The sequence below is a fragment of the Thalia democratica genome, unplaced genomic scaffold (genome assembly GCF_965202585.1).
Source record: "Thalia democratica unplaced genomic scaffold, ktThaDemo2.hap1.1 HAP1_SCAFFOLD_395, whole genome shotgun sequence".
NCBI classification, from domain to species: Eukaryota; Metazoa; Chordata; class Thaliacea; order Salpida; family Salpidae; genus Thalia; species Thalia democratica.
Genome location: NW_028139464.1, coordinates 1 through 23,850, shown reverse-complemented (window position 1 = coordinate 23,850; position 23,850 = coordinate 1). Strand labels below are relative to the sequence as shown.

Genomic DNA, 23,850 nt, shown 5'->3' with positions numbered 1-23,850 from the left:
GGAGGAAGATAAAAGTCAGGCTGAATTTGCAAAATTTCGCGTGGAAACCCTGGAATTGTATTATAGATTTGATGGATACCGTTGTAGTTCAGAGCGCAATCACAAACTTAATGATAATGATCGACTCAAAATTGTTATTTTATTTTTGGTATAAACCAGAGAAATCTAATCTGTTTAACTTACCAAAAGAGATTGTATACTTCCTTTTGCAAGTTTAGAGTAAAGTTTGACTTTAAAAGCTGAAACTATGTACTTAATTTATAACAAAAAGCACAAAAAAGCTTCAAAGTACATAAGTGTCATAAAAAATTGACGTTTGCAAGCTATAGAACTTTTTGAATTTTTTTATTTTACAGTAAGTTTTAAAAAGTTTTCAATCAACTAGCAAAGTTACTTCAATGTAAACGTGTGAGACGGATGTTTTGCAACTCGAATAAACAAATGATCTGTTTAACCAGGCTGTGGTGACAATTTCAATATATTTCGCCGTCTGCAAGCCATCGGATGGTGAAATTAAGAAATAATTTTTAATGCAGTTTTAACAAACAGCTTTTGATATTCGGTTTGATCTTTGTTTGTATGAACAAGTTTAACTGTTTCTGAATTGTCGTTATTTTTAAGCTTATGTTAAAGCTTAAAACAAATAATTTTCGAAACTACAAGGTTTTTAATGACCAGAAAAAAAAAATTAAAAGTATATTTTTACACACTGTAACTTTGATTCATCAACATACCTTTTTACTCTGAAAAATTCAACTAAACATTAATTTAAAAAGTAACCTAGACTCCTCAAAAACCGTTTTGCTCGAATCATCTTAATTAAGCTAATCAATTTTCATTATAAATTTTTATTAAAATCAAGGTTTCTCAAAGGGAATGATATCGCCCGTTATGAGTTATATTAGTAAGTTAGGGACAATAGCTAGCATGGGGGTGATTTCAAAATTTTTGATAGTTATTGATTTTTTGATAAAACTCATTTACACTGATATTTTTATTTTTGTTATGACAGTAAAAAATATGTCTTTTTTTTTCTGCCCAGGGAACGATTTTGAGAATTAGTTAGGAAAAAAGAAAAATTAATAAAATCCTTCTCAGCCTGATTAGGAGGTATAATTGAAGAAGTGATATAGTTTTTCAAATATGAAAATTTGCACGCTCTTCATTGAAATTTTGTCTGTTTCAAATCCATTAAATAAACTTTAAGTCAAAAAAGAAACAGCTGTAGATTCCAAAAATCAACTAAAATGTTTTTATATCATATTTGAACCGAGAACTCTTAATCAAAAACTAAAAACAGTTTTTTACTTATAAAAAATATTAAAACTTTTGTACAAGATAAAATTACTTATGGTTTTCAAAACAAACAAAATAAAACAACCAAAACAAAAGTTTTTGCTTGGGACCTCATTTAAAATCTTCAGATATTTAACTTTTATTAATAAACATAAAATTATAAACAAAACTAAAACTCACTTGTGAGGTCGTACGTCGTCTGGTCGACGTCTTCAACCGGCGGCTCGGTGACCGACAGTGACGTCATATTGTCACCTGTATAATGTGACGTCATGTCGTCACCGTACTGTGACGTCACAAGCGTGCAGTTGTTGGTGAAGCAGGCCGAGTTGAGCTCGCAGGCTCGTTGCTTGGAAACGGGGAAGGAAAGCGACTGCATGACGACGACAAGGATGAGCGACTGGACCTGTCTGGTATTAATAAATATAAATAAATTTATTATTTGGTATTTACTTAATACATTTGTTAATCAACAACAAAGTTAAATCTGTCTGATGCAGTTACAACTTATTTTTGATCACGTGATTTGTGATCTTGTATCTGCCTGGTTCGAATGAAAAAATCAACAAAATAAAAACAACTCAAAAATTAACACTTTTAAAAATTGAACCGACTGCTAACCTGGTGCGGCTGAACTTACTTGTAGCAACAGAAACTAATAAAGTAAGTTGTAAAAATACTTATTATATCAATTTATCAATAAAAACTAATACCTGAAGTTAGAAAAGAGTTTAAACAAAATACTTCAAAAATTTTATTAAAGTTTATTTCTAAATTTGGGTTTGGCAACTTGTTTTCTCAACGCTAAGCCGATAAATTAAAAATAACCAACGGTCAAACTACAGTTTCACAAATAATAACAACAACCTATCATCCTGATATAACTGTTAAGTAGAGACGCCTACCGAACAAAATAAAACACCTAGCCTCAATTAATTTTGTTTTTAATAATATAAGATTGAAAATACACATAACACTCACTCTGAACTTCAAATAAGTCCGCAAGTTGTAGCGAAACCAAAAAAATTACAAATACAACTTATTTCAAACCCCGGTATAAAAATAAAACCAGTAATTGCAGTGATACTCACTGGATAAGTTTTAAAATATACATACCAGAAACGGCTTAATAAGTAATAAACATTGGTCTTTTCGCAACCAACTGTATTTCTCTAGTGATAATTTTTACAAACAATTCACCCTAACACAATGTTTTTTTTTTCTACTTATATAATAAATAAATAACAAGATGAAACAATCCCCGATATAACAATAAGCCCGCTGGTTTTTAAGTGTGCTAAAACAAGTTTAAATAAAAAATATTTTTGCTACAGTGACCGTTAGAAAATTGAAGTTTTTGAAATTTACAATAGGGTGTACTTGTATATATTATTATAATATTAGAAATTAGGAAAAATATGACGACTCTTGAGAACAAAGCAAAGTAAGGTTAACAAAAAAATAATTAAAAAATATTTATCTAAAGAAACAATTTTCGTTTCAACTCAATAAATCTCTTATTTATAGCTAAATGGTTCCTTGCCCATTTAAGAACAAACTGCATAATATTGCAAAACATGATTTTTTAACATTTGGTGGAAAAGAAGCTATTTAAAAAAAAATAGTATACATAGATAATTTCTCTTAAAAAACTTTTCACAGATATGTACGTGGTACAATTTGAGTCAAAACTTATTTGTAAACAAAAAAAAAAGTGGAAAGTCCCCGAGCTGTATTTAAGCAATTGCACCATAAGAAAATAGCCAATATTGTAGGTATACTTGCTATCTCTCGTTTAATTACGTTCTTTCATTTAGCCACACACTTTTGCTGTGCGTAGATTCGCGAAACTTGACTGTTGGTTACTAAACAGTTTTTATCCATAAAAAGATTAAAAAATAAAATAAAAATATTAAGGCAGACAGAAAATTCTTTATAAAACATACTAGAATCAAGACTTAAAGCTTTATTTTGTATTTTAGCAATAGAGGAAAAGTAAATTAATTTAGAGCTGAAAAATAAAGTTGAAAGTCAAACTTTGCAAACTTTGATAAAAAATTATAGTTATATTATATAACTTAAAAGAAAAAACTAAACTTTAACAATGTTATAATCTATTTCATTCTTAAATTGTAATAAGATTTAGTTTTGCTACTTTAATTTTTTTTCTTGCAGCTAAGCGTTTAAAATCTTTGGTACTCTGAATTCATTATAATGCTTAACTTTCAATTTCAAATTAAACAATATAAGTTTTCAATTTAAATACCAAAATGTAAAAAAAAACGAACACTATTGAGGAGACTTTATAATGACAGATTCTAATAATAAAACAATTTTTCGCTCTGTAGAACTCTTCAGTTATAAATTTAAATACCTGTGCTAAATCACAATAAAACTCTTTATAACGTATTAAGTATATAAATCTAAACAACTAAAACAAATCTAAACTTTACTTCTAATAAACTACATAGAACTGAATAATTTTGTAAATGTTTACTACTATTACATTCTGTTTATTTATAAAACTGATATGAACATTTGAACTGAGTTCAACTGTTTTAAAACATTCTTTATGTACTTTTATTAAATATTAGTTTATTTTTGTTTTGATTTTTTATATATCCTCCTGTTACTTAATATTTACAGTTAGCTTTTTTTTTTTGTATTATAAAACAACACGTTTGATGGATCTTTAAATATGTATTGAAATTTATTTTAAAACTCTGACTTAAAATTATTTAAACTGCAAAAAACTTTTACTAAATAGTCCATTGTGTACATACTTTTGTTTTATTTACATTTTAGGGAAATTACTCCAAATGCATCATAAGTTTTATAAATAAATAATAATCAATGAAACATTTTGTGTATCTTATTACAAATATCATCAAGTTAACAACTCTAAGTAAAGATACAATCTTTAAGCATTATTTTGTTATTAGTATTAATTACTATTAAAAGAAGTAAATTACTAATTGTTCCTACAGCAATGGCAAAAAGTTCAAAAACATAAAAGAAAAAAAATCAAATTTTTCTATAGAATATTTTGGGGCTTTTAAGATACTTAATTACTATAACATCTAAAATTTTTCAAATTAAAATACTGTAGTTGACATTAAATCAAAAAATCAAACTTCAAAAATAAGCTTAGTACTAAAACTTGGGTTGAAAAAAAGTGAAAATAGTAAACTTTTTTTTTAATCAGAATAGAATTGAAAACCTAAATACTGTTAAGGGTTTCACAGTGAAAACCTTCAAATAAGTCACTAAAGATAGTTTCTTCTAAGTCCCTGATTAAAAAACTATAAAATTCAATGTATGTATTTTTATTATATTGCAAGTTTATTGTCAATACAATGGATCCAGACATCAAAGTCTAGGCTACTTAAACTGAAAGACATAATGTAGAATAAAAAAAAAGCATCTCTAAGACTATAATTTCATTTTGTTGTAAATATATATCTGGGATCATAATAACCAGTAAAAACAGAACAAAATTTGTATTTTGTATAAAAATTGTACAAAGTTTAGAAAGTATGCTTTTGATGTTTTTAGCTAACTGAAAAGTTTGAATAGTCCATGAAAATAGTTTTAATGATATAAAATAAAAATAAGTATTTTCAAGTAGAGTAATTTGATTTAGGAGTTGATAAGTTTTCATTACTAGTTCAAAAGGGATTTTAGGAACAAATTATAACAGAATTAATACTTTTTTATTTATGTAACTTAGAATATATACTACAAGTCAATTATTAAGAAAAACTATTTTGTCAATGCGTTTTTTGAAAGTAAGCTTTTTAAAACATGAATTGCAATTTAGAAATTATTTCAGATTTAATATAAAGTAGCTAAAAATTTATTAGTTTTTAAATTTTAAGCCACCTACCTCAAATTTTTTGGAAAAATTCTTGTGTTAAAAAACCCTTCTAGTGTTTAAGTTATGAAATAGTTAAAAGCAAACATTAAAAATAAAAAAAAGGAAACAGTATGTTTTTCCAAAAGTGACATTCAAATATTGTTAATTTACTTAAATAATAGTTCAAAATAGATTGATTTCGAGTTTAATTAGAAGACAATACTTTTAGTTAGATATTTTTTGCCATTAAATTTTTGGTCTTCCATAAGTAACCTTATGAAGAGACTGAATTTTATCCCTTATGTCTAATAGTTACATTGAATATTTTAAAATAATAAAAAGTATCTGACACCTTAGCTATATATATATATCTTTAACTATATAAACTATAATATATATATATATATATATAAATTCTGCAAAAATAAAGTTGACTTGTAAAAAAATAAAGTGGACCCTTTATGGTAGGGTTTTAAAAACTTTTTTTCAAATTGCCCCCTATAAAGAAATGAAAAAAGCTATTAACCTCTCCAACAAAAATACTCAAAAAGCATAAGCTAACATTTAAAACACTCACTAAGACATTTTTTTTCTCTACAAATATTTAGTATAACTTACAGACTTACTAAAAAAAACACCTAAGACCTTTTTTTTGCTCTTTATCTGAAACTCAAGAATGTATTGCATTGGTTTCAAAATTTTAAAATTGCCCCCTTTTACCCCCTTTACAAATTAATGCCCCCAACTTACTAATATCATCCACTTTGGGAAACACTGCTCTATGACTTTAATCAGCTAACATAATACCATTGTAGACAGTATTATATCAACAAAATAATCTAAAAAAAAAATTGTTCAACAGATGTTTGAAATGTGTTTTTATTAAGTCAATCACAACTTTTGAAAAATAAAACCAAAGAGTAACACTAATTTTTGTTGTACAACAAAAAAAGAACTTTTAAACTTTTATAACTTTAGGAATTGCATTTTTTTTTCAGTTTGGTCAGTCTTAACTAAAATTACTTTTTGAAAGTCATACTTGGTACTTATTTATGTAATGATAAGTTTTAAATCTGTTATATAAAATTCTAGAAAATTTTATATATATTTTTTTTAAATCATTACTGTTTTTCAACACTTTTACACAAATCAATGATACAAAAGTTGTTCTCATGTTACAGTGCACAAAAATCAAAAGATTAATTAAATTGTTTTCAAAATATACTTCTCTATTCCATTTTAAAATTGTTATTAACTTATATTTTTTTTTTACATTAAGCTTTAGTGTAGTTGTATTGTTTTAAACCATATAGTTATAATAATAGTAAAATAATTAACTTTTTTATTAACAAATTTGTACTTTTCTTTTCCAGAGATTGCAGATTTAAAGCTAAGATAAGGAAAATTGCACAGTATTTATTTTGAGTGATTACAAGAAAATTAAATTAAGTACAAAAACTAGTTGATAATACAAAATAGTGCACAAGTAAATTTTATAAGGAAATAAATTAAATGAAAATTATGTTTGTACCACTTGTGGAGCTTCTTGTTTATCAATTTTTTTTAGAGTTTAATAGAAAGAGTAAGTGAATCTAGAAATCAAAACAGCTCATAAATTCATAATAATAATAATATATAATCAAATAAAATGTTTTGAACAATTTTGTTAGAATCTGTGATTTTCTCAAAAAGAACTTTTTCTTTTAAAATTGCAAACTTTAAAGTTAAAATAAACAAAAAAATATCCATCTGAAAGAGCTCATAAACTGATACCTTGTATAAATAAAAATTTGTTTGGGCTGCTCCTGTTTAAACTGCTGATAGAGTTAATATATTTTGTTAGCCAAATATGCATTTTTCTAAACATAAACAGCAAAAAAATCTATTAATTTTAAACAGAATATCAGTTAGTAACAAATAAGCAATTAATCAAAATATGTTTGGACCGCTGGTGTTAGAGCTTCTAGTGGTGTTTTTGGCAGCGTTGTTGTTGCTGCACTCCTACGGTCAGATTAAGAAGCAGCATGCAATGGTCACCGTGGCAACGCTGGTCGCCTGGTACTTCAGCATGATAATTGTGTTCATCCTGCCACTAGATGTCTCTTCTGTTAGTTTGATTAAGAATATATTAGAAATTAATCATACATATTAAAAAGTAAATATTATCTAAAACATAAACGTAATAATGCTGTTAAACAAGAAAGGTATAGCACAAGTTGTTTTAAAAAATAAATGCTCATAATGAAAATAGCAATAAATAAATGATTTCAACAAATTTTGATACTTATAACCAAAGTTCTAGAGTTTAAGCAAGAGATCTTATTAGAAAGTAATCATTAAAGCTATATAGCTCAGAAATAAGCTGTCAAATTAAGGGCATAGGAGGGGGGTCCACCTTGTTTTTTACAAGTTGGTCTTATTTTATAGAGCTATGTCTGAGCTATCAGTCATTTTTAACCACTTGAAAAAATTAAAAAAAATTTCAAGATATGAGAAATTATCAAAGTTGGTGACTTCGATAGGTACCTTATGGAAGGCGCAAACTAAGAACGCAAAAAAAGTATATTTCACTATAAATCTATCTACTCCTTCATTTTTCAACCAACCTTCTTCAAATTTTCACAGAAAGTGTATTATTAAATTTTAAAGAGATTTAATGCAGGATTTTTTTTATTTTTGAAAAATAAAATTTTTATTAAAAAAATCCACCTACTTTTTTTGTTTTTTTTATCTAAAATTTTTATTTTTCAATATTTTTGAAATTCCAACATTCAAAGTCTTTTAAACTATAAAAGGAACGTTTCCTGAAAATTTGAGGTCTCTAGCTCAAAAATGAAGGAGGAGATGAATTTTTAGTGAATTTTAAAATTTCTGAGAAAATTGACCCTGAAAAATTTGCGGTCCATACGTTTGTATCGGAAAAGTTATATTAAAGTTACAATATTTCAAAGGTAAAAGTTATTTTTTAATTCTATAAAAACTAGCTTGTAGATTGTACATCAAGCTTTCGTATAAGATCATATGTTATTTTTAGTGAAAAAAATGTTGGATTCCCCCTATGCCCTTAAATACCAACCAGAATATTTACTCACAAATCTTTCAACATTTATTTGACATTATCAATGTAATAAAAATAAAAACAATTTGTAACAATCTATTCTTTCAGGGTTGGTCCTTTTATAACTATTAAACATTGTAAACAAAATTAGCCTATAGTAAATACATTGAAATGTATGAAATTTAAGAATACATTCAAAAGTGTTTTCAATTCCAGCTTCTATAATTTTTAATAGTTATTTTAAGTACGCTAGTTAAGCTAGAAAAAACTGTATTGAAATAATTTTCTGACATTTTAAGTTGTTTGATAATGATTCAATTACAAAATTTATACAGTGAATATTTTACATTCAAAGGTGTTTTATAAAAGTAACAAACTTAAATTAAAAATGAAAAATGTATAAGTTTAATGTCTTTTCTTGTTTGCTATGTAGTAATTATAATAAATACTTATAACATTTTAGTTCCTTAAAATCCTGAAAACTTTTTTTTTTGGAATTTTATCTTTTAATAATTTATTATAAATGTAAAAATTCAATTTGAAAAAACTTACACAGCTTTAAAAAAATCAGCAAACTAAAAGTGTTTTAGATTTTTTAAAAATAACTATAGTTTTTAAAAATGTTAGTCATTTTTTACAAAGTAGCTATTAATGAAAAATATAAAAGTTCTAGTTCTAAATATTGAAAAAAATACTTTCACAACATGGTTTAGTTTAAAGAAAACTATTGGTTTAAAATATTTCTTAGGTAGTATATTACAGAAAAAACCCAGTTTTTAGTTTTTAGAAAAAAGTTGTAATACATACTGTTTAACAAGACATGTATAAAATATTTTTTTTCTTAATTAATGCAAAATTAAGGAATTATATTTCAACAAATTATAACACTTCATACCAAAATGTTTTATGTTAAGAACATAAACAAACAAGAAATAAAGAAAAATAACTTGTTATGCTCCATCTTTTCAGAGTTTTTCATAGTATAATTTATAAAAAAAACTAGACTAGATTAAATCCATTAGAATCTATGTACATTCTAACAATCTATTCAATGATGTTTTTAACTTTAGCTTTCTGCAATTGTAAACAGTTATCTTAAGTATACGAATAAAAGTGTTACAACTTTATTGAAAAAACCTTTCTAACCTTCTAAGTAGTTTAATATCAATTGAAATGTACACATTTATACAGTGTGTGCTGTATAGCTTACGTTCAAAGGTGTTTTAGAAATATAACGAACTTTGCAGACTTTCTATCGGGAGTGTATTGAGAAGGAGAAACTAGACCATCAGACAAACACTTCCACAAATTCCTCTGACCTTAAGAGAGGTAAGAATATATCTGTGTGTCTACTAGATATGTATGAAGTTGCCTTAAGTTTTTGTTGCATTATTTTTTTAGTTTTTTTATTATATAATGATTTTTTGAATTAATTGTTTTCAATTGCTTAAAAGACTTCTTGTTATTTTTAATACTGCTACTTAAAGTTTTAAGTTAAAAAAATAATGTGCTAGAAATTTTATTTAACCTTCTTTGAACCAGTGAACTAATTGAACTAGTTAACCTGATAGTTATTTTAATTTTTTAAGTGAATAGTTGTTTGTACTTTGTAAAATGTTAAGTTTTGTCATATTCATTTATGGTTTTTCTTTTGAAACTAAATTGATACTAATGTTTATAAAATATTAATGCTTTTGTAAGTAATAGTTTTATGCTCCTAAATTGTTAGTTCAAACTTAATAATTTTAGTAATCGATTCGGAGTACACAATACTTTTTTTAGTATTCAGTTCTTAATCAATCATTTTAAAAGTACCTCAGATCAAGGCCGCTCAACTGAAACAAACATATTATTACTAAAATACTAAAACTTCTAAATATGAAACTTCTACACTTTGAAACTTCTATTTATGCTTTTTAATAATTCAACTTTTTTTTGTTACATAAAGTCATTTTGTAGTAGAATCAGTGACAAACGCAACGACTGTAAACGCAACTTCTACTATTGTACCTTCAACTTTGTCATCAACAACAAACTTTCAACACGGTATGACGTCATAACGCTTGCATGCACGGTAGTCATGACAATTCGAAATTTTTGAATGATTTTGTCACTTCACTTTTGTAAACACTAGCTTGAGTTGTTTTACACTGGCTCGTTAAAATAAATCAAAAAGTGTTGTATTAAAAATTTTGAACAAGTGATTACCGTTTTTAATGTCATGTGGATTTTACACTTTTGTCATATAAAATTTTTATTTATTTTTTTTTTGAGTTGTTTCAGAAAGCTTGTGCAAGTTTGTTTTCAAGTGTTATAGTTTATTGTTATAATAAAAAATATTTGTGTGAAAATTTATTAAAATTTCCTGTTAATTTAGACTTCAGATGTTATTGTACAATGAATCTGTTTTGAAAAAGAGGATAGTTGAGTAATTTGGATCTAGATGAATAATTTAGTTTAATAAAAGTATAAAGATTTATATCTAAAACTTATACTAGTACATCTATTGTCAATGTTTTAAAAATACAAGAAATTCTGTTTTCTTATTTATACCAAATAGTTTAAAGCTTGATTGTACTAATTTTTTTATCAGTTACACAAATAAAATATCCTATTTAAAAATTTTTATAAAGTTTTATTATCAAAAAGCGAAATTTATTATAGGCATTTTCGCTACTTAAAATATAGTACAAACTGTCTATCTAATTAAAAGTTTTATAAATAAGTTTTACTATAAACCTTAATCTCAATAAACGACAACTATAATTAAAAAAATTTTTTTTTCAGTCTACAAAAGTAAACAATAGAAGATATATTAATGTTGCTGATTTACACAATTACACAAACGTTTATATGCTTGAAGAATATGTGCTGTGCATGTATAAGAAACTTCAAGTATTGTTTTCAAACATTAATGAAAAGTTGTTTGTTATAAAATGTTTTATATACTACGTTTGAAAAAAAAAAGTCTGATTTGCATGTAGTTTTAATTATCACAAAAGAAAACTTGCCACCTAAAAATTTTCGAGTACGATAATAGTTTAAGTATGTTAAGTGTTAATTTTAGGATATTTGTCAATTTTTTTGTTTACAACAACAAAAGAGTATTTATAGTATTTTTTATGTTTAACTTTAACATGTACAGTATATTTAAAACTTCAAATATTTTGTGCGAACAAGTTGAAAATCTTTATGCTTATCTTTATTGGACCTTATAAATAAAAAAAAAATTTTTTGCTAAAAGGGCTTGTTTTTTTATCATCTCCCAGTTCGTTAAAAAAAATCAATTTATAATTTGAAACTTACACTAGATATTCCGGAGTTGATGATGAAGAGCAAAAAGATAAGGTTTTTAGCTTTTTTATTGTAGTTTTTTGAGAAATGTTGTTAGAGGGGGCCTAAGTCTTTAATTTCTATAAAGGGGGGCTTTTGAAAAAAAGATTGGGTTATCCCTGGTCTACATGTTCATCGTTATAAACAGCATGTTTATTCACCTGAAAAAGCTGCAATTTCAATATTAAGTTATAATTGTTGTTAATTAAAAAAATATTTATTAAGCTACTGAAATATCTAAAATTATGTCGATGTAACTACTCTATACGCTTATTAACAGAAACAACCCCTGCTTTTAACGTGGCAAGCTTTTGGTAAAACATATGTTTATTTTTGTTGATTTGTTTCAACTAGTGACTCAAGTAAGACTTTAAAATCTGACTTTGATACAAATCATTACAATTATTTTCGTATCAGTCTGATAACAGAAACAACAAAAATTTTGACCTTTATCTATTGTTCTTGTTTTTAACTCTGACAGTGGTGCTACTTTGTTCCAATCTAAATTTTTAACTATGTTAATTAACAGAAACAACTTCTGCTGACTTCGTGTCGAGTTGTGTGAAGCCGTGGAGCTACGTTCCTGAAAACACGCTGCCAACAATGTGGATACTGGTCTACTGGACATCCCAGTTTCTCACTTGGTCGGTTGCATGCTTTCAATGTAAACTGATGTGAATTTGTATCGAGTGTCCATTTAATCGATTAAAACTTTTCTGTCACTTATTTGATCAGAGTTGCATGTTGTAATGAGTTGTTAATAAGTAATCTTGTTTTTGTTACCAGTTTTAGTATAATCAACTAGAGGTGACACGTATAAGGTTTGTTTAAGCTTAGGTGTAAATTACTAAATGTGAATACATGTCAATCATAGAGTTTTTAGATTGATATGGTCAAAAAAACACTTCATTACTTAGTAGTTACATTTTCTTATAAGTTGATTATGATTTTTCTTAAAGTATCGGATTAAATAGTTTTCACTACTTTTTTAAAATGCTTCGTTTTCATTGACGATATAAGTCGGACAATAAAAAACTCCTAAGTTAGCAATTGAAATGTAATTACATTTTAGATTTTGTTTAAGTACTCAGTTTTTCAATATTTAAATTATTTTTAGGTAAAAGGATTTAAAATTAAGTTGTTGAATTAAAAAAGTAATCATTCTTAATACAAAATTAATTTTTTTTTAAATTTAATATTTAAATTACAGGTTTGTGTTATCTTTCATACAGTCTTTTTAGTAAATTTTTCATAATTATTATCTTCGTACTAAAAACATAATATATATTTTTAATTCATATTTTAATTTTAGGTTGGTGTTACCTTTCATACAGTCTTATGTTTGTGCTGGAGACTTCACCATTCCTGGTCAGTTTGATTGTTTTGTAATATGTTATTTAAAATAGAGAAATATTTAAGTAATTAGTAAATACTTGTATTTAAGACTTTTAGTATTAATTAAATTATTACCAGTTTAGGTTTCCAGACGAAAAGCTTTATAAATTTATCGTATTTAAATAAGATATTAGAACAAAACATTTAAAAAACAGTTGTCATTGCTTGCGTGCAAACATGTTTATTATCTCAGAAAATGTTTTGTTTATGAAAACCATAGTACGAGTAAGCTGAAAAGATGGTTGTATGAAGTTGAGTATGTTATGTAGTTTTCTTAACAAAACGTATCAAGACTGTAGCATTGTAATTTTTACTAAATAACTTTATATAAAACCTTTATATGAAATACAAAAGGCAAAAATTACAACAGGCAAAATGAAACGGGCAGTTGTTGAAAACGGGATTTATTACGCCAGCTACTTCGTTCTTTTCTGCTGTCTTCTCATCTACATCATTGCTTCTCCCAACATTCACTTTGACATGTTTGTTTCGATTGAATTATTTTTTTAGTTTTCATTGGTTCAGATAAAACATGTTCTATATATGTCCTTAATTTTTTTAAATTAAGTGGTTTTTATTACACAGTAGCAAATTAAACTTTTTATTAGCTTGTTTTGACAGTTTAATAAGTAATAAAATTGATTAATTACAACAAGAACACAATAGTTTAAAACAGTTACTAATTAATTAATGTTCTATCAAAATGTAACAAAGTATAATGCCTAATTAAATTAATTATCACTGAAATATTTTTTCACAGCTCCCAACTGAAAATTCTCATAATAACATGTTCCAACACATGGGGGTTGTTCCTACTCATCCTGTTGCTAGGTTACGGGTTGGTGGAGGTCCCCAGAAATTGGTGGCGCTGTTCGCACGTTGCCATGGAAACAAACAGGAACTACTTCAAACTTTCCAAGTTGTCCACTGAAAAGCAGGAAGCCACTGAAAATTACGAGGATTTATTGGATGTTTGTTTTTTCAGTTGATGTTTTAATTGATGTTTGTTTAATTGTTTAGTAGTTTTGTATATTTACTAAGTATAAAATTTATTATTTTTAACTTCAAACTTTCCAAGCTGTCAACCGAGAAGGAGAAATCTACTGAAAATTATAAAGAATTAAATATGTTTTGTGTGTTGTTTTAAACGTTATCAAAACTTATTATTTAGTTGTATTTAATCTAAATTGACATAACATTTATAACTTTCTACTACAATCTTTCCAAGTTGTCCACTGAAAGAAAGGAAGCTACTAAGAGTTATGAGGATTTATTAGATGTTTGTTACCTAGATTAATTGATAAGAAATGTTTATTACTTGTTTTTTTTAACTTGTCAAACGTTAAAAAATAACTACTAATTCATTTACATTTATTGTTATTATTTCTTGCTTTAAAACTTTCCAAACTGTCAACTGAGAAACAAGTTGCTACTGAAAATTATGAGGATTTACTTGCTGTCGATTTGTTTTAATATTTGTGATATTGTAATATTTTTGTTTCAGTTTATACAAAAATATTTTGATTGTAACAAATTTTGGAGAACTATTATGACTTACTTTTTGTTTGATCAAGTTAATTATCAAAAATAATTAAGTAATTACTTTAAAATGTTTAAAAGTTAAGAAATAGTAATTATGACTGTCTTTTTAGGTTTTTAGTTAAATATTGAAAAAAATTGCTAAAACACCTATTTTTAAACATGGTTCAAGTTTAGTTAAGTGGTTTAACGTATGACAATGAAAATCTGTAATTTTCTTTGACTGTACTGAAAAAATAAATTATATCGATAATTTTTCAATTGTGAAATGTTTATGTATCAATAAGTCTTTTTATTAAAGTTTATAAATTATTATTGAGTGTTTTACACTTAAACAAGAACTATGTACTTGTTGTGGTGCAAAAAGTTTATGTAAAGGAGATTAAACAAACACAAAAAGCAGATTAAAATAATACACTTTTTTATATTTCAGTCAGTAGTTTTATATGTTTCAGTTCTTTTGCTATCTTACAATTGTATAAAAATTTTTTATAAAACCCTTGAAAAAAATTTAATGATTAAATTGAAGTTTTTGACAGCAAGTTGATTTCTTAATAAATACTTACTGTTTTATCATGTTTTTAATGTTTCATAGTTATTTGAAAAAATACTAGTTTTCCATTTTTATTCAAAAGTAAAGCTTTATTTTAAAAACTAAACAAAAGTATTTTTCCGTAACAGTAACCAATATTTGAATAGACTTGTTCAGTAATTTAAGGTCATTTGTTACAAATGAAAAAAAGTTTAGATGTTAAAATATCAAGTTCAGTTGACTAGTTAAGTACGGAATGACTAGATATTTATGTTTTCAATAACCTATAAACTATAAAAAGTTGTGTAGTCACTCATTCTACAAAGATTTGAAGTTGTAACTTATACTGCAATATTTTATTCATTGATGATCTTATAGTTCTGAGTAATACTTATTGTAAATATTTTATGTATTTTTTAAATTTAGTTAAATAAGCTAATGTAGATAACTTTATAATTCTATAAAAATTTGTTTATGTTTTACTAAATAGATGATTTTTGTTAAAAATTTAGTTGTATTAGTAGTTAAATAGTTATGGTCTTATATATTTATTATAATTAAATACAGTTGTAAAATATGTATGATTATAGTAAAATATAGTTAAATAATTATGCAAGTCTATTGAAATTTAATTTAAAAAACTCAGTGTTTAGTTGATTAATTATGTATTCTTTAGATGTACTTTTAAACTTCTTAAAAAACTTCATAACTTTAATTTTAGTTTAGTTTAAAGTTTTGGGCTTATAACATTTATTTTTTATGTGCAATTTACAGTATTTAAAAAAATCTCAAAAGTTTTGATTTAAAGGTGGACTTCTTAAATTAAATTTATTACATTTAAATTTTAGATTTTAAAAGTTTAAAATATTCTGAATAGTATACTATTTTATACAATTTATTTTATTTTTATTTGTTTTAACATACTATTAGATACATTTTTAAAATTTGTATGTTTAATAAATTAAGAATTAATTTTACAGGAGATCAAACAAATTTCGAGTTGTGTAAATTACTCCCACCCGTACAGAAAGTTCATCAACATTATTATTAGTAAAGTGAGTCTTTGTTTATTTGATTTAACTATAATATAAAAAGAATTTCATTTTATTCTTTTTTATTTAACTAAACATTTTTAAAAGTTATGAGTCATTTTCCACAGAGTGTAAAAAATAACGCTGACTTATTATAGCATCAATAAATCTTTAATATGATTACTATATTTTAAATAATATTAAATATTTTAATATTAAATAAAAACATTATCAAAGTTATTTTATGTTCTGTAGCTTGCAATTGGTAAAAATTAACAATACCCTTATTTATTTAATTAATATAATAAATATCAACCAACTATTTCTTTTTTTTTAAATACCAACCAACTATTTCTTTTTTTTAATATCAACCAACTGTTTTCTTTTTTTTTAAATATTCACCAATTGTTTTTTACCATTTTAGTTTTCAAATATCACCAAATATAATAGTTTTTAAATAAAATAAATTTCCAGTGTCCAGACGATTTTCAGCAGAGCCTGCTCGACAACAACAGCGATGACGTAACAAACATTACGTCACAATCGAGAAGGAACAGTGACGTCATAGAGAGGTCGGTGCCCTCAGAAGCCGGTTTCGTCAAACTGCACAAGTGAGAAGGATTTTTTATTTCTTAGAATTTTTTTAAGCGTTACAATTTTATACTTTAAAGCTGCCACGCACTCAAGACAACTCAGGCTTTTTTATTTGCAAAGCTCAGCTAAATTTTTTTCTTAAATTTCGAAACTAATTCTATATACTTCAAAATCATTTGTTTTTATTTATGATAACAAAATCTATGTGGTATAAATATTTTACCAAAAGTTTTTTTTCCTATATCTCAGACTGGCTTTTAGGACTTAATAATCGAATATTTATCTGATAAACAAATTGATAAACAAATAACTTTTTAAATTTCTTTGTATTTAATTATACATTGATTTAGATCAGGGTTTCTTAACCTTTTTTTCAAAAGGCCCCCTCTATAGAAAATAAAAAAGCTATGGCCCCCTCTAACAATATTTCTCAAAAAATTACCATAAAAACGCCAAAGACCATTTTTTTGGTCTTCATCATCAATTCCACAATATCTAGTGTAAGTTTCAAATTATGGCCTTGTGGCTCCCCCTTTTACAACTTATGGCCCCTTAAATTTCCTTATATTCTTCTACAATATCTATTATAAGTTTCAAAACTACCATTAAAAACGACTTAGATTTTTTTTGCTGTTCATCATCAACTCTAGAATATCTAGTTAAGTTTCAAATTATGGCCTTGTGGCTCCTTCACTACTCATGCCCCTTTTGGTCCTTTTGCTGCTCATGGCCCCCAAATTTTTGTAATGTTTACTTAGCCCACTTGGGAAACCCTGATTTAGATAATGAAAATTTTTAACTGTTTTTTTGTTGAATTTTTAACTTTTGATATTCTTTACAAAACACCAATTAATTTTATTGTTAATAATCAAAATCTTAGTTTCAAGAATTTTTTAACAACGAAATATATATTGACAAGTATGAAAGTTTTTAAACGTTTTACTTGAAAAGAAAAAAAATTATACTATCTAGTTTACAGATTTTACATTTCATTTATTTATTATGTTTTCGCCTTATGATTCTTTTAGTAAAATTAGAATTTTAACATTTTTAAGTGTTTTTAAGTAAAGTAAAACTTTTAAATATGATTTTTTAAGTTCTTTCGATTTAATCATTAATTGATAGTCTAGTTTAACTTTGAATATAAATTTGGTTGATAATATAATTTTATTTTAATACATCCAGGCAATTACTGCAATCAAGTGACACTCTAAGAAGAACAACTGTGCAATATAAAATATGCATGGACAAATGCTTGCAACTCGAAAATATTCAGAGAAACATTAACAACCAGGCTGACCGGTATTTTTATTAAATTTATTTGTATTTGTTTAAACTTTAGTTTTGACTATTTGTTTTGTAAGTTGTTTAAGCTGGTTGCGATTTGATTAAAATAAACTATTTTTAATATGTATTAAGTTTACATTCTTTTGTAAAACATAATAGTTTATGAAAATCTAATAAAACAAAATAATAAAAAAAGTATTTAGTTTAACGTGTCATTAAAAAAAGTTTGTTTGTTTTCTTTTGATTAGGTGTTTAAATAATAACCTAACTGTTAAACTTTTTAGTTATTTTGTACCTCAAAAGTGTTATATTATATCAAGCAAGATATAATACTTGATCCAAGCAATAAACATATGTCTTATTAATAAGATGACACTGTCTAATTTTACACAAAAAGTATTCTTATTTTATCAAAAGAGAAATTTTCTATTTTGCAAGCATATATACAATATTATATTATTAATATAATAAATTGTAATATTATTAATAATAATACTTTTTAGATGATGGTAATTTAAAAGAATTGATTTACAAAAACTATTTTATTTAAAAGCTATAATATTTTTATGAAGTAATTTTTAGCTTTTTGATAATTGCTAGAGCTATTTTTGTTATTTAATAAGAACATTTTATACAGGATTGCCACTTTACCTGGAAACCCGAAAAACCTGGAATTTGACAATTTAGGCAAAAAAACCTGGAGTTTGAGAAACTTTGAAAAAAACCTGGAAAAACCTGGAATTTCGATCAAAAATCACTAAAAAAACCTTGAATTTTAACAATTTTTACATGTTTAGTATTAAAATTTCGATTTAACTTAAAATATCTATAGTATAAATAAAAAAAAATTGTATTCATCAATAATTTTTTATTAAAAAACATTTTTAAAGTAGCTTTACAGTATCTTTTCAATGTTTTTATACTATTTAACACAGTTTCTTACATTTAACTTTACTCTAAACTATAAATAGAGCCAAAAATGTGTACTTTTAAAAACCTTGAAGAAATTTGAAAAACCTGGAAAACTTTTTGAAAAAACGAGTGGCAACCCTGTTAATAGTATAATTGTGAGACTTTAAATTCAACAATAGTTGTTTTTATAGCTTTTCGAGAATTCAAAAGCGTAAAAAATTTAAAGAGTATTTAAATATTGTAGTTAAGTTTGTTTGTACAAGGGAAATTTTAAACTGTTTTGAAAAAATAGGCTTTTTTAAATGTAACACTTTATTTTGAAATACATTGTAGTCAGGTTTTTTTTTAATTAGTGTAAAAATTTTAATTTGTGTCCCAGTAAAACTTTATTGTTGTTTAAGTTGCTGTTTTATTGTAGTAAACATAAAAAATGATTATTTTTAAGTTTTATACTGATTACCTAAGAATATAAACATGAAGATTCGTTACAAATTATAATTTATACAAGCTTATAAAATAAAAAAAAGTAATTTTAGAATTAGATTAAACTAATTTATTATATATTTTAATATAAAAGTATTGAATACCATGTGTGAAAACTAGTTTATTTAATAAGCAAAAAAATTAGAATTTAGAAAATTTTAAATGTTCAATAAAGTTTTCAGTTTTTATCTTTTCAAAACATTTTGAAAAATATCAGTTTTATAGTTCACTAAATTGTATGTCTTAAAGTTAACATAAAAGTAAAGTTATAGAGTTGTATAATAAACTAAAGTTAATAAAAAATATTGACTGGGTATGATAGTAAATAGTTTTTCAAATTATCAAACAAACAAAGTTTCACAATTGAAAAATAAGTCGTAACTTAATAAGTATATGTTATTAACATTTTGTAATAATTGTATAGTCCATAAACTGTATGGCTTTAATTAAATCACCATAAAAAGTTTTAAATATCAAACAATATTTAAAAATTATTTATATTCACAGAGTGTGGAAAGCCGATTCATCCTTATTAGCTTCTAATTCCGACATTAAAGAGCCTTTCATAATAAGAAAGTTCTTTTCGCTCAAAATGAGTTAGTTGCTTTTTAATACTTTTAGTTTTGGTATAAAAAACTTTTATTTTAGACGATTCGTTTCAATCAATAACTAAAACAGAAGTTTTCAATTTTGTTTTAAAGAACTTTTTGCCATAGTCAAATATTTTCACATTCTTTTATAATAGTTGATCAAATTCAACTACTAAAAACATATGTAGGTGGCCTTTAACAATTCGATAAAATGTTAAATCAACGTACTTTGTAGGGTTCCCAAAAAAACCTGGAAACCTGGAAAATCCTGGAATTTGAGAATTTTTGAAAAAAAAAACTAAAAAACCTGGAATTTTCAACAAGCTTAAGATGTTAAGTTGTAAAATTTAGATTTGACACAAAAAAAAATCATTTAGATACTTTTTTTGGGCATTAAATTTTCTTTTTAGTCAACATTTAAAATAGCTTCACAGTATCTTTCCAATGTTTTTATAATATTTAACACATTTTCTTGTACACTTAACTTTAAACTAAAATAGACCCAAAAGTATGTACTTTTAAAAACCTGGAGGAAAGTTTGAAAATTTGGAGAAAATTTGCCTAAAGATTTAGCAACCCTGAGGAAAAATTTTTTCCTAAAATTTCAAATCAAACATTTTATATTTTTGCATGTTTTTGACTCAAAACAAAATCTCATTTATAATTCATGCGAAAATATTTTTGTTGCTTGGAGGTTTAAATTATTTTTTAATGGCTGACGTACATAAGTAATTGTATTTAAACACATTCGGGTAAGTTCAAAAATATGTAGTTTTTTCAAGTACGCTTACTGTATGTCTAATTCAAGATAAAATTTTTTTTTTACAAACTAATTAAACAAAAAATATTCTATACAACTTTTTTTTTGTGTTTTTTTATAACTTTTTATCTGAAAATTTGTCGAGCATTTATTAAAAATTAATATTTTAGACTTTGTAATTTTAAAAAATATTTTTTGTGGTTAAAACCTAAACTCAGCTAAACGCACTACTTTGTAGCTATGGAAGTTGTTAGAAAGCATTTTGTTGATTAAATTTCTAAAAATAAAAAAAATCAAAGTCTAATTGGTCATTTGTAACTAATATTTTCATCACTTTAAAAGTTTTATATATATACAAAACAAAACTTGTCCAAACTTTACGTGCAGTCATAACTGGTTTTTCAACATTATTACTTTTAGCACATAAAGTTATTGTACATGCTTCACTACAATAAATCAAAAGATGTTTTTTTTGTTAACAATTTACTGTAAAAGTAGTTGTTTTTCATTACCAAACTTCTTAAATGTTTTGTTATGAGGCAAAATAAGTTAATTATTTCACATGTTTTTTATATGGGTAACTTTGTTCATATGTTTTTATACAATTTTTCTAATGATAGCGCTACAAAAAAATCTTTTTTGAAAGACAAAAGGTTAAAACTATTATTGATTGATGCCATAATTTGAAACATTTACTTATCACGTGTAAACAGAAAAAACATAAGTAATTTGTATAGTTATTTGTGTTTTGAAAATTTCAGTTATACAATAGAAATGTTTTAAAGTTTAAACTAACTTCAACAATTTAGTTTAAAAAACGTACAAAAAAAAAATTAAAAATTTAAGATAATTAAATAAATCTTGTTGTTAAAAAATTGTTTAGAAGGTTTTAATTTATTTAAGTCTTTATATTTTCTAAGGTCTAAATAGATTTAAATTATAGTTTTACATTATTTACAAAACAGACTATTTTGAGGTTACTATGTAAATGTTTTATATGTGTTTATAATAATATGATATTTTTCAAACAATATATATTCTAAAGAAGAAAGTGTTTAAAAATTTAGTAAATTAAAATGACTAATTTTTTTTTTTAATGTAAATTTTCAAACTGATATTTGTACATGGTAGATAATTCTGACAGATTGAATATCTGTTAAAAGGATTATTCTACTTCCAGACTAATACAACACAGACTAATGTATTTTTAATTAGCATGTGCAATGCAGAGTTTGTATGATTAATTTGAATAAGTTGTTTGACAGGTGAAAGATTAAAATTTATAATTTTGATAAATAATTGTAATGTGATTAAAATGTGTAAAACTGTTTGTTAAATGAAAACATTTGTTGTTAAGCGAGCTATTAATTTAAAAACCTTAAATTATAAAAAAAAGCAGCTCAGTTTTATATTTTCCATGGGAGAAATAAGTTTCAGTACAATACACTGTAAGAAGCATTTTTGTAGGAATGTGTGATTTTAAATACTTGAGACAAATTTACATATAAAAGTTGTGAGTCATAAAAATAATTTTGAAAACAAAATACTAACACATAAAAAAATAGCTATGTCTACTAAAAACCGAGAAAACAAAACTTGATCGAATACATTTAATAAATAAAAAATTAAAGCTTACTCATTTTTTCTAACGTACTGAAACCTGTATGTAACTTATAATATGTGTTATAGATATTTTATGATGTACATATACAACTGAGTTTGTTGAAAGAAGTTAAACATTTTTAACAGCATTAGTACACTGTTTGTATGGTTTAATTTGAGTTTACTCAACTAAAAGTGTACATAACAAAACTTGTTGTAACAAAAACATAAAAGAATAATGCTCATTAACCAAAACAGAAATTTAACTGCGAAATACAGCAAGTGTTAAGAATAATATTTAAAAAAAATAAGTATATTTATCAAAACGTAAATTTTACTGTGAAATGCAGCCAATTTTGAAGGAATATTTTAAAAAATAGAAAGTTTAAAATCAACATATTTACTAATCACGTTAGTATAAAGTATTTATATTCAACCAGAAATCCAACGCATGTTCAGAAGAGTTATTATCAATAAAATAATATATAAAAATAGTGTTTATAAGAGTGAAGATTTTTATTGTGAAGTCCATTCACTGTTAAGAATGAAATTTTTAATGAATTAATTAAGTTTAACAAATAATGGTATCAAAAATGTTTAGAATTATATAAAAATCAGAACAGAAATTTCTACTGTGAAAATCATCAAATGCTCATAAGAATATTCTCGATAAAATATAATCATAAAAGTAGAATTTATAACATTGAAAATTTTGTTGTGAAGCCTATGCCATGTTAAAATGAATATTTTAAATTAAATATAATTATAATAAAATAATGATATTTATCAGAATGGAAGTTCTACTGTGAAATCCAACCCATGTTCAGGAGGATATTCTCGATAATGCTGATGGTACTGACGGTGTTAGTAATTTGGAGTGAGTGCACTTTCTTCAACGAGCATCCAGTACTTTCTCTGTTCGCTATTTTCATCAACTTGGCTAAATCCAACTACCACTACTTCTACATTGAGGTTTATTTATTTTATATATGTTTGTATACTTTTTAAATACATATTTTTAATACTAAATACATGTTTATCATATTTTTTAGTGTTAGAATTTCATTATAAGGTTTATGATTTTATATTTTTAGCTTTTATTTAAAAACATACTAGTTTTGTTATAACTATTTTCATCAATCTGAAAAATCTCATTACCACTGCCTCTATTTTGAGGTTTGTTATTTAATATGTCTGTGTGTGTTTCTAAATACATTAGTTTTGTTGTAAGCAGTTTTCATTAACCTAGATAAATCTAGCTATCGCTACTCCTTCATTGATGTTTATTATGTTCAGTTTTAAACTTATATTTCAAAATATATTAGTTTAACTGTTTAAACTAGTCTGGCCAAGCCTAATTCTTGCTGTTTCTACTTTAAGGTTAACTTGTTTGTATTTTGAAGATATTACTTTATTGTAGTTATTAGTGTATTAAGTTTATGTTTTTTAATTATCTATAGTTTGATTTAAGACAATTTTTTTTGTGACACATTAATTAAACTTATTGCTTTTGATCAAATCAATATGTACCTTTAAATAAGAAATGACGATGGTCTTAAATGATCACATAAAATTTCAGAAT

General features: G+C 24.8%; 1 protein-coding gene across 1 annotated transcript; it reads left to right on the top strand.

Moving 5' to 3' along the window:
* Positions 1-7,088: 7,088 nt before the first annotated feature.
* On the top strand, positions 7,089-23,240 carry LOC145846285 (G-protein coupled receptor-associated protein LMBRD2-like; the record flags this gene model as incomplete). The annotated part of the gene is made up of 12 exons (XM_082953163.1): positions 7,089-7,259; positions 9,458-9,539; positions 10,170-10,256; positions 12,073-12,187; positions 12,856-12,911; positions 13,309-13,420; positions 13,699-13,909; positions 15,990-16,064; positions 16,515-16,651; positions 17,820-17,936; positions 19,824-19,912; positions 23,059-23,240. Coding segments are annotated over exons 1-12 (1,434 nt in total), but the record flags the coding sequence as incomplete, so codon positions are not given.
* Between the last annotated feature and the right edge of the window lie 610 nt (positions 23,241-23,850).